The sequence below is a fragment of the Branchiostoma belcheri genome, unplaced genomic scaffold, assembly GCF_001625305.1.
Source record: "Branchiostoma belcheri isolate BF01 breed outbred unplaced genomic scaffold, Haploidv18h27 scaffold5, whole genome shotgun sequence".
NCBI classification, from domain to species: domain Eukaryota; kingdom Metazoa; phylum Chordata; class Leptocardii; order Amphioxiformes; family Branchiostomatidae; genus Branchiostoma; species Branchiostoma belcheri.
Window position 1 is genome coordinate 3,355,699 of NW_017804131.1, and position 17,427 is coordinate 3,373,125.

Sequence of the window (17,427 nt, forward strand, 5' to 3'; positions counted from 1 at the left end):
AAAAAAAAAAACGACCGATCACGGAACGCCTGAAAAGGAGGCTAGAGATCGTCATAGTCTAAGCTTTACATCGAGTTTACTGGAAGTCGTGGGGAAAATGCCGCATCCAGCTTAAACTTTGTAGTGTTGAACTTCTACTTTTACAGCACGTTCAAGGTGACCGGCCTTGTGGCAACAAGGACATAGGTGGCCGCGCTTCGTTAGTCGTCTGTCAGGAACCGACTCCCCAGGGTTGCCTGGTAATTAGCAGATAATTGGGTGTGATTGCAATGTTACCAACCCCGGAAACACACTGTCAGTCAAGCTTGCGTTCGTGAGTGACACTTGTGATTTTTAGTCACGGGAATTAGGGGCAATTTGAGTGACTTGACTTTATACGACAACCGACAATGTCACAGGCCTGACCTTTGAAATGCTTGTGTGTTCGTAGCTATGTAGAGTTAATGAGATTATTATCTAAGACCTCGCGGTTAGATTGACAGCTCATTAGTAACATCGTTACGGCGTTGAACCTTACTGTTTCATTACTTTGCAAAGCACTTTGCAAGATGCCCTCCATCCACCCAATAGAAACAATGCATTGTACAGATCATTCTAGTAACACTACGTACCAGAAAGGCAGATATGTACAACCAAACTGGCATGATTTTGTTTCAATTTTGTAAAAAAAATACGGGATGCCTAATTGAATTCTTCTAGATCTTCGTTGGAATTTCAATTATGTTCTAGAGTATAGTATTTTCCCCTTGACTTCAACGCATGTTGTATAGTGCTGCTCCGGATCCTCGGACATACATATAGGAGTATATTTGCAGTTATATAATTGTAGCTAACCCCTCCCCTCCTCTTGACTCAGTTAACACACACACACACGCCGTCCGATCCGTACACCGGCCCTCTCCGTCATCCCGAACATACTATAACGTAATCGCGGTTGTGATCGGTCAAACCTCCGCTTGGAAAATGTCAGCTCTCCCCTCCGGGAGGCTATCAAACCCGCAGAGGACGGGACCAGCACGAGAGGGGCATCGTCTGACCCCGTCCTTCTGCCCTGTTAGATCTGTGAAGCTTTACCTCTCGGATGATGCGATGGTAAGACTGTGTTACTCTCCAAGCAGAGGTGGTGGGGGAATGATCGTTAGCTTACTATATATGGTCGTTTTTTGTCGCTACCCCGTCGGTGGCCGGCGACTTTCTCTGGCTAATGGATACTGTCTTGCCACCGAAAGGGATCTGCTTGGAGATTAAGACTGTGTCAAATGGATAAACATGGCTTCAATCTACCGGAAAATTACATAGAAAATTACCCTGAGTTAATATCATAGCAAATATTATTTGCAAAATATCACACCGAGAGGTATTAAGAGGATGGGTACTAATATCATAGCAAATATCATTTGAAAAATATCACACCGAGAAGAATTAATAGGTACTATAATTGTAAAGCTAGCCCTTTCAAAGAGAGAGAGAGGGGGGGAGAGAGGGGGGGGGAGGAGACGAAAAACCATACTGTGTCCCCATAGGGCGAAATAAAAAGTAGTACAGTTTAGAATGTCTTATGTAAATATGCGAGCTAATAGGCCACCTTTGCGTGTAGCTTGTATCTATGCTGGCAATTAACGTGCCCACAGAGAATTACCTGCTGGCATAAGAAAGTACTGCACAAGTAAAGCTAATGACGTGTATGTAGTGGGTGATCACAATAGTCTCAGACTCTCAGTCTGTGACCAAGCAGGTACCATGGCAAACTTGTAGCTTTTCCCCACTTATGTCAAATTAGCCTTTCATGTCCTGATGTTTACAGGAATTTGAAACATGGTAAATTGTTGTCCGTATTCCTCGTGTGAAATAGCTATAATTATTGAACTATTCCCCGAACCTACCCTCGTCCCTTACCTGCGAGTAAAATGCTCTCTTCCTACACAACCTGACTGAATTGGGACGGTTTACTTCCTCCGAAAATGAAGGGGGGTCAATGGAACAATGCAGCAAGTGGTCTATCGGATTTCTCCTTGTTTATTCTCGTCTATCGTACATGTCTGTGTTTTTCTTAGGTCACCTGCGTTTCCAACAACAGTAACGAATTCTACAAAAACAATCTGTAACCTAGTACTGATAATAAGCTACCCTCGGAGGCTCCCTTTGACTATAATGCGCCGGTCCTTTGCCTGTCGTGCGGTAGGAGAATTGATAGGCGCGGGAAAAGCCGGACCGAGTCACGCGCACTTGCTGCCGGCTCTTTGAAACGCTCTGGGCCCGAACTGCACAGACAAATATCCGGTACACAGACCACCGCGGACGATGGAAGGTTGGTTGACTAGCGTCATGATGTTTACGTGATGTAGGTGAGGTGAATTATTTTTAGAATTTCATAGTGTCTCCTCTTCAGATATGCAATATGGGATTATATGGTGCGCTGCTCTTCTAAATGTATCGCACTCAGTACGTTTTGTTCTGCTAGGAACAGATTTGTTAGTTTTAATAGTAATAAGACCTTTGTCTTTTTCTAAGATCTAATAGCTGCGATGTATTTATCACCATAACAGCTCGCGTATCCCACGCCATTGGGATTTATGAATGTAATTGTATATTCTGGCCCTACGTAGCCCAGGGAGCCAGGTCCTTTGTTCGGCAAATGTCGGGTGCTCCCTTTTGTTATCCCTGCAAACTACAAACGTCAGTTTGTGAGCGGCATATATACATGGTGATCATCGGCTGAGAAACAATATCAAACAGCGACCAAACAAAGGATAGCGTAGAAAAGCGTTAAGAAAATTGCACTCTTGTCCGTATATTGGAGTAGAAATGACGTGGTCGTACCGTCAGTTATGTGCCCGTTTTCTGTCAACCTACGCCAGACGGACACGATGAAAGCATGGTATGAAACCACGAGACCTGATTTCGCTTTTTAGATAAATCACTAATAAGACCGGTATATATAGAAATGCATGATTTTGAGATATCGGCAGGCAACCGTTGTCTTCAAACAGATATCTGGCTTAGGTTAGTTATTTTTTGCTGCTTTATTCATTTAGATGGTATATGTTCAATAATGCGATTGGTAACAAAATCACCACCTGAGATACGAACAAGCGAGCTCCAAAAGGCGTACATAAAAAAACAAGCTAAAAAATACGTCTGCTTGAAGATAAGGGTAACCGCACTAGAAACCACTCAATTCCCTTCTGGGGATACCACATCCACCATATGTAATCTTCTACATGCGATTACCAATAATATGGAGTTTTGCTCCCATCTAATCTAGCACAAGAATGTCTATTCCTTCTTTCATACACGTGTGTATAGCGGACAATATTATTGCTTGGAATTTGAATAAAATTGAATCATAAGAGAAATAACTTTGGAATCTGATGCAGGTGTGATGATTATCTTTTCATTAATTCTTAGTATAATGTAAAATATAGATGAAGAAACGAAGAAATAGCACTCCTTCTACCCCTTCTCTCCATAACCTTTTATGCTGCATAAAAAGAACTCGTGTGTCCGAAAACCCGTTCTATGGACAAGAGTCTTTACGTCAAGAGCGCGGCATATACTTGTGTGCTCTTTTGACATCTACTCATTGTGACATGAATATAAATCAGTGGAAGTTATTCACCCTTAGCAAGAAACGATGTCTTTCTGAGCTGATAGACGGCGACAACAAGTAGGGAAGAGAAGCACGTCTAGTTGTCAATTAGTCTTGATGATCTTAGCCATCTTTTTAGATTAAGAATTGCGTGTTGTGATACTTGCAAGTGACAATTTTGCGCATCAAAGTACCCTAAAATATTTCTGTACCGTTTATAGAGATATTTTCTCATTAAGAAATTCCCTTGTAAAGTGCACTTCCTACAACTATCACATTTTTATGTTGTACTACTACTTATACCTAGAGGCATTTTACATCACCGTATGAGAGCTAACAGGCATACTTGTCGTTCTGACAAGCAGCTGTGATTGACTTAAGCTCCGACAGTTACAGCTGCAAAGTAGTCGCATTATTAAAAGCCTCGTGCTTGTCCAAGGTTAACTTTACTAGTAGAACTAAGAGTATACAAGAGTTGTCAATGTCCTGTTGAGTGTACCATTGCAAGACTTCCGGCATTCGTTTACCTTCGCACATTTGATGTGTTACTCGAACTCTTCAGATGAATTTGCTACGAAATTTTGAGCATATTTGAATAAAACACCTGTTAATGGTCAAGACTTATGAAAATGATTTTCGTTCCGCTGTAACACAACGTCGCATAAGATCACGCGTGAAATCACGAGAACGATACGTAAGCATCAACATTTCAACATTTTTCAGGGGCAAAGTCTTCTTAGCTTATAACATTATTGATTATCTTTAGAATACTTCCGCTCATGCAATGTAGCAAATTGAAATAATTTGCTGTTGTGTGTAATGCTATTTAAAGCTCCATTTCTAAATCAGGTTAATAACATGATAATCCCACCCTAGCCGGTTTTAGCGGGCTTCCGCCGTCGCTACGTTACCGACCTCAATTCCACCGAAGGTCGCGATGTTTTTCAAGCCGGAATTCCCCTCGGATATTGTCTTTACGTAGCCTCCTTCGCAGTCTTGTTGGGCGTCGGCGTTATTTTTTCTCTGAGCGACGCGAGTAATATGCGGCCGCGAGGGACGATTTGCTGCCGAGGGAGTTTTTGCTCCGTTGTTGGAGCGCGAAACCTTCTCTCCGTGGCAAAAACTCCCTCGGCAGCAAATCGTCCCTCGCGGCCGCATATTACTCGCGTCGCTCAGAGAAAAAATAACGCCGACGCCCAACAAGACTGCGAAGGAGGCTAGTCTTTACGCTCAGATCGTCTTAAAAATTCAAGAAGACACCAGAAAAACAAAATCAGGCCTAGGATTTTCGTCGCCCCATTGGGAGATAGGTCTCCTTGCAGTTCTTGTGAATGGTGGACTCTAAGGGTGTTAACGAATTACATCGAAGAAATAAATGCTGTTGTAATTAAATAGCAATGCTGTTTTAGTGTATTTGTTAGGTAAGACATTCTTGAATGCCCTGCGCATGTATACCGGTGTAATCGGTCATAAAGCTTTTAGTCTATCCTGGATACCAGTCCCGTCAGCCTAGGGAGCAATATGCCACGCTCACAGAGCATTAGTTGACACACAACCTCTTATCATCTCTAGCGATGGCGAACTCGGGGTAGAGTCCCAACTCTGAGAGCTGACACATGCTTCTCCCCCCGCCGAAGGAGTTGGTATCGCCTCGCGCGCAACGGTTCTGATATTCAGGCTGTAGTCAGGACGTACATGTATTAGTCTCCACCAGACTTCTTTTGCGGGGTGAATAAATCGTAGAAATCGGCCTAAAAAGGGTATTAATTGGCCAGAGAAGGTAGCCGGCCAGAGAATCTCCAGCTTGGCGGGGAGCTGGAGCTTCTCTGGCCGATTTCTACGATTTATTCACCCCGCAAAAGAAGTCTGGTGGAGACTATACACAAGTATGCATATCAGAAAGTGTGCGTTCTGTACACCGTTCGTTCTGTCAGATATCTTAAACCTTTGCAACGTAACNGAATTATTCTCATAAGCAATGGGTACCTCGTCGTTGGTTTCCAACTGACTGATGAGACTGATGAGACTGATGCAAACGTTCAAGATGGATTATACCATTACACAGACAGAAGGGAGTGTACAGAATATATCAAATCAAATCAAATTTTATTCAGTAAGGATCTCGCGGGCGAATACCCGAATTTCGTCCTTATTACAATAATATATAGAACATTAAAATCAATGATTCGTGACACTCTTCATCTACATGAAACAACATAGGCGAATACATATTAAGACGATTACATGGGCGAACATAGGCGAACACAATCTTAAGACGACTAAGACGATTACACAATTAAAATCTGCGCAGTTATCAAGAAGAATTTAGCTAGGTACAATATATATAACACTACTGCTGGATTGTCTTGTTATAGAGGCGAACAGCGCAATGAAGGAACGAGTTGTTAAGTCTCTTAGTCCGGGCTTTAGGTAGACTGATTGTGCCAGAGTTTCTGAGTGACCGTCCCGTAGCACCTGACCTAGTGGGCGGAACTAAGTCATGTAGAGGGTGGTCCTCCTGAAGCATGCGTTGAAACAGGTGTACTGCCGCATCTTCCCTTCTCGACTTCAGTGTCGGCAGGTCTGATATCCTTCAACATCACGGATCCAATGCCCTTGGAGCAACCTACTTCAGGTGTTCTCAAGCTGGCCTCATGCTAAAGATATTGACTTTCATGATTGAGCTCGAGTGACACTCGTACTTGCAACTAGAGAAGCTTGTTTGAGTATATCCAAATAACGAGGTATTTCATTACATGTATAGGGGAAAGCAATGAACACATTTCTTAACTATAGAAAACAATGGAAGAAAAGATTACCCTCCCAATAGAAATATCCTCCTTTTCGTATAATGTACGATTGTATTAAAGACATAATCAAAAGCACATGAGACATAAGAAAGCATCCCGAAAAGTTGTTAAAGAATCTCCAACAATTGTTTCTTTTTAAAGTGAACAATACAACGCATTTTGATGAGAGACAAACACCATTGACCCTTAAACACCACGTAAAACTATAACCTGGTGGCAGTTTGAATATCAAGGGTTGATGCGTTCGATATTTGATCTAGAAAGCTTCATGTATTTTGAGATGTCATAGTTCTAGCCCAAACAGTAAGATGACCTCGGCGATTAAAGATGTGAGAGTGCCCGCCAGGCACGTAACATCAGCAAAATTTCCTTAGGTTGCCCCTAATTTATGGTAATTAAAGAAATCCCCAGATCCCCAGGATTTACAGGTGACAAGGACATTGGTGTCATAGTGGATTTCTAATCGCCGTCTTATCAGCACCAAGGACAGTGCCAATCAAAGGGGGAAGACTGATGGATACAACATCTCAGGGTAATTCCCTCTTAAGCATGTGGCGCAAAACGGTTTGCAGAAACCGCTTAGAACTGCGCTACTCAAGGGGAAGGCAATTAACTGAGCTTTTTAACTCCCTTCCGTCGTTCTTATGGGTTTCAAGAGGGCAGTTGATCAGTTGCTGATGTTTACATTGTAAACTAGGTTTGAATATTGAGAGAAGACATAAAAGAAAGACTTTACCCATGCTTTTAACGCACAGACAAATGTTTTAAGAATGCTTCTTGCCAATCACTTTACATCTATTCCTTTGGGAAAGTACTAGTATACATGGTGGACGCGTAGGCAGAGGACGTTCTGTTCTTTGCTGTACGTAACTCTTGATGTCTTTAAACCGACCTCGGCAGCGGGGAGAAAACAATTTGATTGAGATCGGGAGCAATCACGCGTCCGTATTCACATGGCCGTCATGTCTGCCGCTTTCAATCACAGCAAACCATTCAAATCCCGACCAATCACACTCCCCAATCTGATCTGTCGTACATCGTTTGATATAAAACATGACTTAAATTCCGAACGTCAACACGACATGAAATATTTACCCATATCGTATATTGAATCAGACATGCTTTTCATCATTACCATCAGAAAATGTGTCATGTACAAAAGAGCCTTTTTGATTGACAATTCCAGTCCTTATACTGACATCAGGGTGTCATGTTTCACTTATAGCCAAATGAATGATACAAACCGTTCTATAACTGTACCGTATTTACCAGCACGACGCCAGTTTTGTTTGTTCAGCGTTAGATTCTTAATGCAGCAGTTTGGTACGGTGACATGAAGTAGCGAGTTGAATTATCGATCTGCCGTGTCTCTCGGGAGTTACATAAACCCTAAGTACACATACCATTAATGCAACGCACTGGACCACCGTGAGATCCCATTAAAACGTTGTGTGTTCACCAACTACAGACTTGAAGAAGACTCTATCATCCCGCACTAAAATATGACACAGCATACGAATGAAAAAATCAGTTTCAAATGTTTTACAGTTCAGATTAGAGGTGAATCTGGCCTTAGCAAGCGGTTCTACTCTACATCTGAGCAAAACTGGTGTTCAGGTCCGGTAGAAATTTGATATACACAAATTGTGGATGAGTTAGCTCTCAGTTTTTGCTGTGGTTTCACTTCAGAGAGGGGGCGTCGCGTTTGTTGGCAAATAAGGAGTTTGCTTTGAATCACTGTGTGCTCTGCTGTTACACTACCTCATTAGAGACAACCCGCACCAAAACGGTCATATCTGGGGACCATTCTTGAGTGCTAACAAGAAGCGTCCTGGTGTTCAGTTTTACAGATGGATACTGAGTCGTGAGGTTTTCTAAGCAGGGAGAAATAAAATACCACTACTTCCGGAGGGAGGCAAAAACTAATAACGAACGCACGAACATTCGATTTGACAGATACATGTACATGTAGAACGGAAACTGTCAAGAGAAATTGGGTAAAGCCTGTACACCCACGTACACAGTATTTCCAATTCAGATAACACCAGATATGATGAATTTAAGGTTGTATGTTCAAACAATCTTAGAACACACGCTTCCGTATACAGGGAGCGAGGGAGAGTCTATACTTGCCCAGAACTAGTACACCCACGTACATAGTATTTCCAATTCAGATAACACCAGATATGACGAATTTAAGGTTGTATGTTCAAACAATCTTAGAACACACGCTTCCTTATACAGGGAGCGAGGGAGAGTCTATACTTGCCCAGAACCAGTACACCCACGTACATAGTATTTCGAATTCAGATAACACCAGATATAACGAATTTTAGGGTGTATGTTCTAACGAACTTTGAACAAACGCTTTGTACAGGAAGCGAGGGAGAGTCTATGCCTCCTGTGCAGGCCTTCGGTCGGGTGGGCGTTTTGTAGAATTTTCAATTTTATTTATTTCATTTATTTATTTCAAATGCAAACAACACATTACAAAGACTTACAGACAGCAGAGGCTGATAAACGTAAGTCAACATAAAGGATAACAAGTACGTTACATGTAATTTTTAGTTTTAATCGCCGGCCATCCTACAACCAGCCGCCCAGAGAAGGTTTGTACCCGTGGCTAATACTTGCCCAGCAGACTAGTGCCAGGCTTTTACACGCCTCCTTGGCGACTGTATGAAGTGATCCCCGTTGCTCAGCTCAGAACCTAATGTAGCGTGATAACCTTGGTGGAAGTGCCGGTAGGACGAGTTGGCACTCTCCCGTTACTATTTTCAGCGAGCCGGCAATCGATCGTTACTACTGAATGGGCACATCTGACACGTGATGGCACATGATTGCTTTGATAGGAGTAGATCTATGATTAAAGTACAGTTGTAGAGACATCAAAACAGAAAGATATCTGAGCAACACAGTTGGAACTACAATTGGACCGATCAAGTAACATCATTGAGTTATTTGTTCCTCAATTTGATCTGTCAGCTTCCAGACATTCTTCGTCATTTCACTGATCAATTTTTTTTTCTTCGAGATTTCTCACAGCATGTAATACAGCCTGCAAGCAATGTTACATATTTTGAAAGGGCTCTTTTTTATTACAGATGCCGTGCGTTTCTATGGTCCAAAACTTGATATGTGTCTTTTCAATCTAAAATGGATATGTCACTGCAGTATCTTCTCTCTGGACTCTCTGTATCTCAAAATGATCTTCGAAATGACTCTGTGTATCTAGAAACGTTGGCTAGATTGATGACAACTGTAGTGATATCACAACATTTCCAATGTGTATGCAATATATGACTTACGTACGTGGGATGAGTTTAAAAGGGTAAACAGCTTGAAGCAGTTGGATGTAGCATGGTATTGTTTTTCATTCAATGTGAACAGCCTATATATGTCCGAAAGCCTATCCAGTGTAGACTCGGATAAGTTTTTGGGAAAGCATCATTTAGTGTTTTTTTTTATGCCGCAGAACCACGAGGTAATTTGAGACAACTATAAGTTCGATCTCCTGCAAATAATCCACTCCTTGTATTCAGCAAATTGATTTTATTTTCTCCCTTGTTTTTTTTTGTGCATTAGATGGAACTGACTGAACTCCTGGGCCTGGTCACGTGTCTCTCCGTCGCGTCGCTTTCATCCAACGGCCCGCAAAGCATTGTGGTCTCCGGACACCGGATCCTTGACGTCATACATCCGGAACGCAGAGACATCCCTTCATCGGTCAGTGCCTTTCATCTTTCACCTGTAATCGAGGATGACTGTTATATATGTTGGACTCTTTATTACAAACATCAGCGGCTTATATCCATACACTGTTATACAGCTGTTATAGAACACAGACTTGTGATCAAAGAAAGTGCCCAAAGGCTGATAAATGATAATAGCAAACCTCTAAAGACCGCACATGTACGTACGTTGTAATTCTATAACTATAAATAGCCGTCAACACAAACGAACGGTCCCTGGTTTAGAACTCTGCGCCCATCTGTCTGGTTCCCTTTGAGATGTTGTTAAGCAATCGGGCGGACTCGGTGCAGGGATGTGTGGGCGTAATAGTCTGTCTGTGTTGCAGCTTATACAATGATTAAGGGCAATTAGGTTGTCCTATGTCCTACAGCCTAAGGTCGACCTACAAACAGGTCAGATCAGAAACCTTGGATGTATGTTCTCTTATTTTGTACAGTTACTGCGGCAGAGACGAAGCGATCTAAACACAAACGAGACGACAGTTCCGCCAACTGAGCTGCCGACCGACAATTTCAGGAGTTCCACGTCAGAGGACATTCTTAACACCACAGCGAGCGCGCCGTCCTCCACAGCTGCGAATCAGACATTCGCGGTAACACCGTTGTCATTCGCCACAACGTCAACTCCTACGCCAAACGTGAGCAGCGCATCGACCAATGTCAGCACTCCGCCTGGGAGGGCAACACGCTTCGCAACAACAACTCCAAATATCACCACCAGCAACAACAACAGCAACTCCACTTCTTCCTCGACTGTCAGGGCAAGCACGGGGACAGGATCGTATGCCTCAATCACACACCCAAAATCCGCCACATCTCAGAGATCAACGTCGGCGTCTAAAGCAATGCTCAGCACGATCTCTACCTCTACTACAGCTAAACCCTCTACGGTAGAGGAAACATCGACGGGGCTCTCCGGTTCCACGTCCTCTCCGAGACTGATGACTGCTGAGCAGTCCACGAAGCTGCTAAGTATGGCCAGGCCCACGAATGTTTCGCCGACGAATGTGGTGCCAACGACGCCGGCCATAGACAACCAGACAACGTTACCTCCAGCGAATGCCACAACTTGGGCGTGGTACGATGATGAACAGGGTAAGAACCTGAATTCTTTATAGGCGAATGAGTCTATCCATTAAGGAGCCATTGAGAGCGGTTCACATTTTCCAATTATGTGTTATTTGACCGAAGTGTTCGTACTACAAATCGCAGTACATCGAAATCCTATCAAACTCTTCTTAAAGCTCCATGATCAAACATTAAAAAAAGCATATAGAAAGTCGCGCTACTTAACCTTTAAATAGAAACGCAAGCCATGGATAAAGCTCACACATGCCGATAGAAAAAGCAGCAACACTGTCTTTTGGGACAATATATAGCTTAGACGTGTAAAAGTATTTTCGCTTTAGAACGTTGACGGCCCTAGAGAGATGACCGAATAATTTATTCACATCCAGACAGAGGCCATTCCGCGCCATTACCCGCTCCCGTGCGCTGCTGAAGTGGCGGGGATTAAGATATTCCTCAGTCGTATTGACACTGGCTTTACCCAAAGGGATGCTAAATCCACCTTGGGAAAGGTCCATGAAAAAAAAATCGATTTTAGAATGGAAGATGGATACAATGGTCTTCAAACACTCAGCGTGGACTTCAAACTTGAACGTTGTTTGAATTAGTGTGGATTTAGAGAAACATCTTGGTATGTAGAGTTGAAAATTACATGTTACCTGTTTGTATGTTTCCCTTAGTGTTGCTAAAAGTCATACTAGCACCGTGAATTTCTCTGATATGCCAGAAAAAAGTATGAACATTTGCTTGTCTACACTGGTTATCATTACAACTCAATACTTTTTTGAATCTCGATTTAAAACAATCGCTTTCCATTCCTCGAAATAATGAACATTCTATTTTTACAGGTTAAGTTACTTGGTAAACATATGGTTGAACTTCAAGCCATCTGTTCGCTTCAATGACAAGAAACGTTACTAGTCAAGTTGAGCAGGTGGCTTTAAGTTGCTAGCTTTCAGGATTCATGCCGTCCAAACCTTTCTATTTCAGCTCTGTAGATCGCCGCCATTTCAAGATCTCTTCATTATATTTTCACGCCACCATAAACCCTAAGATCAGATCATGCACACTCTGCCTACTTCTCATTAACATCAAGCAACTTCACACGACGATAGACAAAGGCGTCGCCTGCCAGACGTTCTAAACTACTCACGTCTCTGTCGAGAGGTAGACGCCTCAGTATAGATGACTTCATTAGAAGGGGATGCTTAATCAGATGTTGCTAACACCTAAGCTACAAGATCACCAAAACAGATTTGGAGAACCCCGAATGGAAAAACATTCGACCCTGTTGTTATCACTGAAAGATTCTCTTTCACGTTATTAAGACCCGTCCTTACGTGTGGTCATCACAAGGTGAATCTATCCTATGGGGCTCTTTACGGTCCACAGACATCACATCAAGCGTGTATTGCTGCTGGTAATGTAGGGACATCAGGGTTCTTTCGTGGATAAACCAGGCTGATAGGAGACTGCATTTTGTTTGAAGAATCTGGGAGGAATGAGACGAAAGAGCTCTTTTGTGTGCAAATGATTTGATGTCTTCCATAAGTTTTCTCTCCTTTTTTAGTTTAATTGTGAAAGTTCGTGAAACACCTTTCGTGTTCCACGTATGGTATGGCCTCTTACAAATATGAATGGCTTCATTTACATGGTGTGCACAGATAGACAGAAAAAATTCATCCGCGCCAAAATGTTCCCAAAACCTCGTAAAGGATTTGTATTTCATCAGAACATCCCGTCTCCTCCTTACGGCGAGGTTTTAGTCTGCCTGCCGGTATTTTCGGATAAAGACGGTGCCTTTTTGTCTGTAATTATACATAAGTCATGTCTGCTACATCAGACATAATAAGCCTTTTACGTTCTGGGTACGTTTGGATGCCATTAACATGAATGGAGACGTGTTACAGTTTGGAGAGCATGTTAATACAGATACAGGCACAGTGATAGGGCACTTAAATCAAGGAGGATATAGTAATACATGCTGATACAAACTTCATTTGTAAGAGACACTGATATGAAGGTGTTTTTTTTGCTTCTCCACCTGTTGTATTTTCTTCTTGTCTATTTTCCCATTCCTTCATTGCCCCTGTCTCCCACGTACAATCACTGACTGAAATTTGCTGTCTTAAACCACATTACTAACAAAATTACACACTTAGCATCATAGTCTAATGTGTCCACAGTTAAACATTTCTGTCTACAGCTATCCCATCTCCTACGCTGAACACAATTTTATGTCTTACTCGCCTAATAAAACCATCAGCCGCACAGGCAAATAAAGCCGATTAGTAGTGCGCACACAGCCGTACGGAGACATCATTTAAAGGCATCCAATGCAGTTGTAGGGCTTGGAAACCCGATTTTTCAAAGTCAATATTCTAGTCACTTATCTACATACTGTGTTGAAACAAATGTATGTGTTGTAACCCACATGGAGCAAAAGTACCCAAAATTCTGACGGAAAATGGTTACTGGTAGGGCCATTGGCTGATTTTTAGGGTACCACCCATAAAATAAAGGACTCATCTTAGGGCTTGTTTCTCCAGTTTTGCCCAAAGTATGAAATACTGATCGAAATGTGCTAATGTGAAGCAGTATGTGTCAATATCACACAGATTTCTTTATTCAGAATATTTCCAGTTTTGCTGCTCTGAAATCACATTGGCTGCTCTTGCCGTTTCTCCATTAGGTCTGTCGGACTTCCAGAAGACTGTGATGATTGTCTCCTTCTCCATCATCGGTGTGCTCTTCTTAGCCGGCTTCATCGTCAGGATATGGTAAGTTACAATCTCACAGACATTCGCCCATTAGGCCACACCAAGTAAATTTTATGGATGACGTCCTTTGGAAACCCTAAATCTAATGCGAGAGGGCGAAAAAAAACAAGAAGGGCCCTAAAAAACAAGATGCCTAAATTAGAAATATACTAAGAGACGACAAATGTTATGACACAAATTGATTGAGGTGACACAGTGTAACAAGCAAGAAGTCTTTTATTCATCATCAAAAAAACAATAAATCAGGTGGAATAGCAGTTGTCGTCCTGTCCTGTTTTCGCGTTACAGGTTTCACGTCAATCTGACGATTTGCGGCACCGTCGTGACTCTTTGGTCATAGTTACAAGAAGCGGAATTTCTTGTTTTTTTTTAATAGGAACGGGCCAAAATCAATGCACGCGCGGACGTCATCCATAAAATTTACTTGGTGTGGCCTTACAACATCCAGTCACAAGAACGAATCAATAAATCAATAAACAGTCTTCTGGGAAACCTTGAAAAGAAGAGACAACATCCGCGTAGGCGTTATAAAGACATTCGAAGTCATTCAAAGAAAAATATTAACCACGTTACGGACTGTACGAACTCCTTTTTTCACTTCGCTTGCGGGAATCAAAAAGCATTAGAAAGCAGCGATGCAACTGTCACTCAACGCTAGGGGGAGAGACAAGAATGGTAGTGTGAATGACCTGTAGAATCAGAGACGACAAACAGTATAGTTTGTCGTAAAGAACGCTGTGTAACCAATTACTGAAACAAGAATATGAATGACATGTAGAATCACAGACGTGAAACAGTGTAGTTTTTCAAAAACAATGTAATATAACCTACTGGTATAACTGAGACAAGTGTAACGGAAGTGAAAAGAAACCTACAGTGGGGGTCGCTGGAAGACAGACGTAGAATGTCCAGACTGTGCATGATGTACAAAATGACTAATAAACTGGTGGATGTACCAACCACTAAGTATCTGATACCAGCCCAGAAAAGAACAAGAAACAGTTATGCCTTCAAATATCAGAGTTATCAACCAAGGATTGAGGTATTCAAAAACTCGTATTTCCCCAGAACTATCGTAGACTGGAATTCGTTGCCATCAAGCACATCCTGCAATCAAATGTGCAAAGATTGAGTGTAACAAGTCGTTCGGTGTGATATAGCTAGCTGCCGCCGCGCCGCGTGCCTGCGAAGCTGTTGTGTTACGCCGAAGGGCGGTTATACCGGCTATACCGATACAGATACAGATACAAATACAAGAATGTCAGTGTGAATGCCCTTCAGCACCAAGGACAGGGGTTACCCTGTGAATATCATTCAGCACCAATGTCACAGACAGTAACGCCAATCTGGATGTCATCTAACGCCAAGGCACACAGGGGATAGGCATCTATGTGAGAGCAATGGAGCAATTCCAACGGCATGATATTTTACGTTGTCCTCATTGGGACAAATGAAAGACATCAGACAGGGATTGCGTTCGTAATTGAAGACACGAGATGCATGTATCAACATCAACGTTACCAGTAAAGTAACTGATCAGACGATATGACATTGCAATGTTTTGAACACAATGTTCGAAATCAAGCAAATGTCTTGTCGAAGGAATTCTAGACGTTTCGAAAACACACACACAAACGACGTGCACACACACATATACACACACACACACACACACACACAAACAGAAACACACACACACGCACAGACACATACACACACAACACACACACACACACACACACACACACACACACACACACACACACACACACACACACACACACACACACACAAACAGAAACACACACACACGCACAGACACATACACACACATACATACACAGCACACACAAACACACACACGACACACCTAAAATGTGACAGGGAGATTTAAATATGTAATGTATCTCTAGTTAGATGTTGTTCCATTCAAACACAAATTGGACAGCCCTTAAGTGACAAAATACCGTTACGAGTCACATTTCAGCCGTTAAATAATAGAAGGGATATGGAGCCCTGGCACGCACCTAGTGGTAGTGACGTCATCATGACGTCATGGAAAATGTTTCATTGCAATGCAATGCTGTGGCGCCACGGTAAAACAGTTATGTCTCTCCTTAGACTTTTGTGGTAATCTTTTGATTAGTTGCATTGTGTTAGGAAACCGAGTAATAATGTAAAGAATATACGATATTCCCCAACATCTGCTTGGAGACCATTTCGCTAGTATGCAAAGTCTGTAGTCGCATACCCTGTTATGCTAATAACCATTAAAGCCACGCCAATATGAAGCAGCTTACATGTATGTTTCCAAACTAAAGTAAAAGACGGTTATAACACTACGCAAGAGAGTAAAGAGAAGAATAAATACAGGATAAACTGTGGTAAACCAAGTGAGCGCTAGAAAATCCCTGTGATCATTCTAAGTGACTTTGTAAATCACGTCAGCTTATTTACGGTTGACTCTTTTACAGCATGCCTATATGATGCCTTTGGGCATCAGGCGAGTATCGTAGCAACGTGCCATTGAACTTAATATCAAGTTGACACCTCCTTGCGTAATGGCAAAGGATACTTTTAACACCCCAGGCAAAGGATTTTCCCAAGATACTGCTAAAGGCGGGTGCCAACCCTCTGCTTAATACATGAACTGTTACTTCAGATCCTGCCTGTTTCTAAAAGATTTCAATTTAATGACTTAAAAAATAGCGAATAATGTCAATGGCATTAGTTGTGAAGCAACCGTAAATGTTTTATTGTAAGCTTTAGGCCATGTTGATTTGATTATATGGATGACATCCGCGCGCATGAACTTTCGGCCGCCCCCCCCCCAAAAAAAAATTTCAACCATACTGTAAATCGTACAAAACGTACAAAAATGAGCAAATATATACAAAGTTGTAAAAAATATTGTAGAACCATATCAATGTCGTAGAATGCCAAAATCAAACGAAAAAGACGAAAATGTAAAGAAATGAATTTAAAGGGTAGATTATTCGCCATACCATACTCTGTGTCATTTGTTCAACCTTCATGACCACGTAGATTTGAAAGCAGCTTTTTTGTCAAACTTTTTTACTCGCACGCTCGCATCAGTTTTGGGGTTCCTAGAGGATTTCTACCATATAATCGAATCAACATGGCCTTACCTGGAACAACAAACATAGAAGAAAACCTAGGTGCCTGTGGCTAGTAAAGCCGTCCTTTACTCCTGTCAATCACGTTTTGCCTGACTGTTCCCGCTGCCCCAGATTTACGATGACTCGTGCCCCATTAATTTCTATTTGTTTGCTGCCCCTCTTCAGCGTAATAATGGGTCTGCCAGCGGCGGGAAGGATTTTCAGTCATGAATTTTTCATTAGTACATATAGAATGATTTATGGGGTGGTTACTCCTAAATGAAACCGCCTGGACAAGTTGGGGATTCG

General features: G+C 42.2%; 1 protein-coding gene across 4 annotated transcripts in view; it reads left to right on the forward strand.

The window, feature by feature from the left end:
• Positions 1-17,427, forward strand: part of LOC109480131 (serine-rich adhesin for platelets-like) — a 29,098-nt gene that overhangs the window by 8,555 nt on the left and 3,116 nt on the right. For 3 of the 4 annotated variants that reach the window (XM_019782283.1, XM_019782285.1, XM_019782284.1), the window contains exons 3-5: positions 9,985-10,125; positions 10,589-11,246; positions 13,912-13,999. In XM_019782283.1, the coding sequence (XP_019637842.1) occupies positions 9,985-10,125; positions 10,589-11,246; positions 13,912-13,999 (887 nt within the window). Of the gene's footprint in view, positions 1-2,195; positions 2,346-9,984; positions 10,126-10,588; positions 11,247-13,911; positions 14,000-17,427 lie in introns of those variants that run through there. The other variant, XM_019782286.1, reaches the window with a different exon arrangement.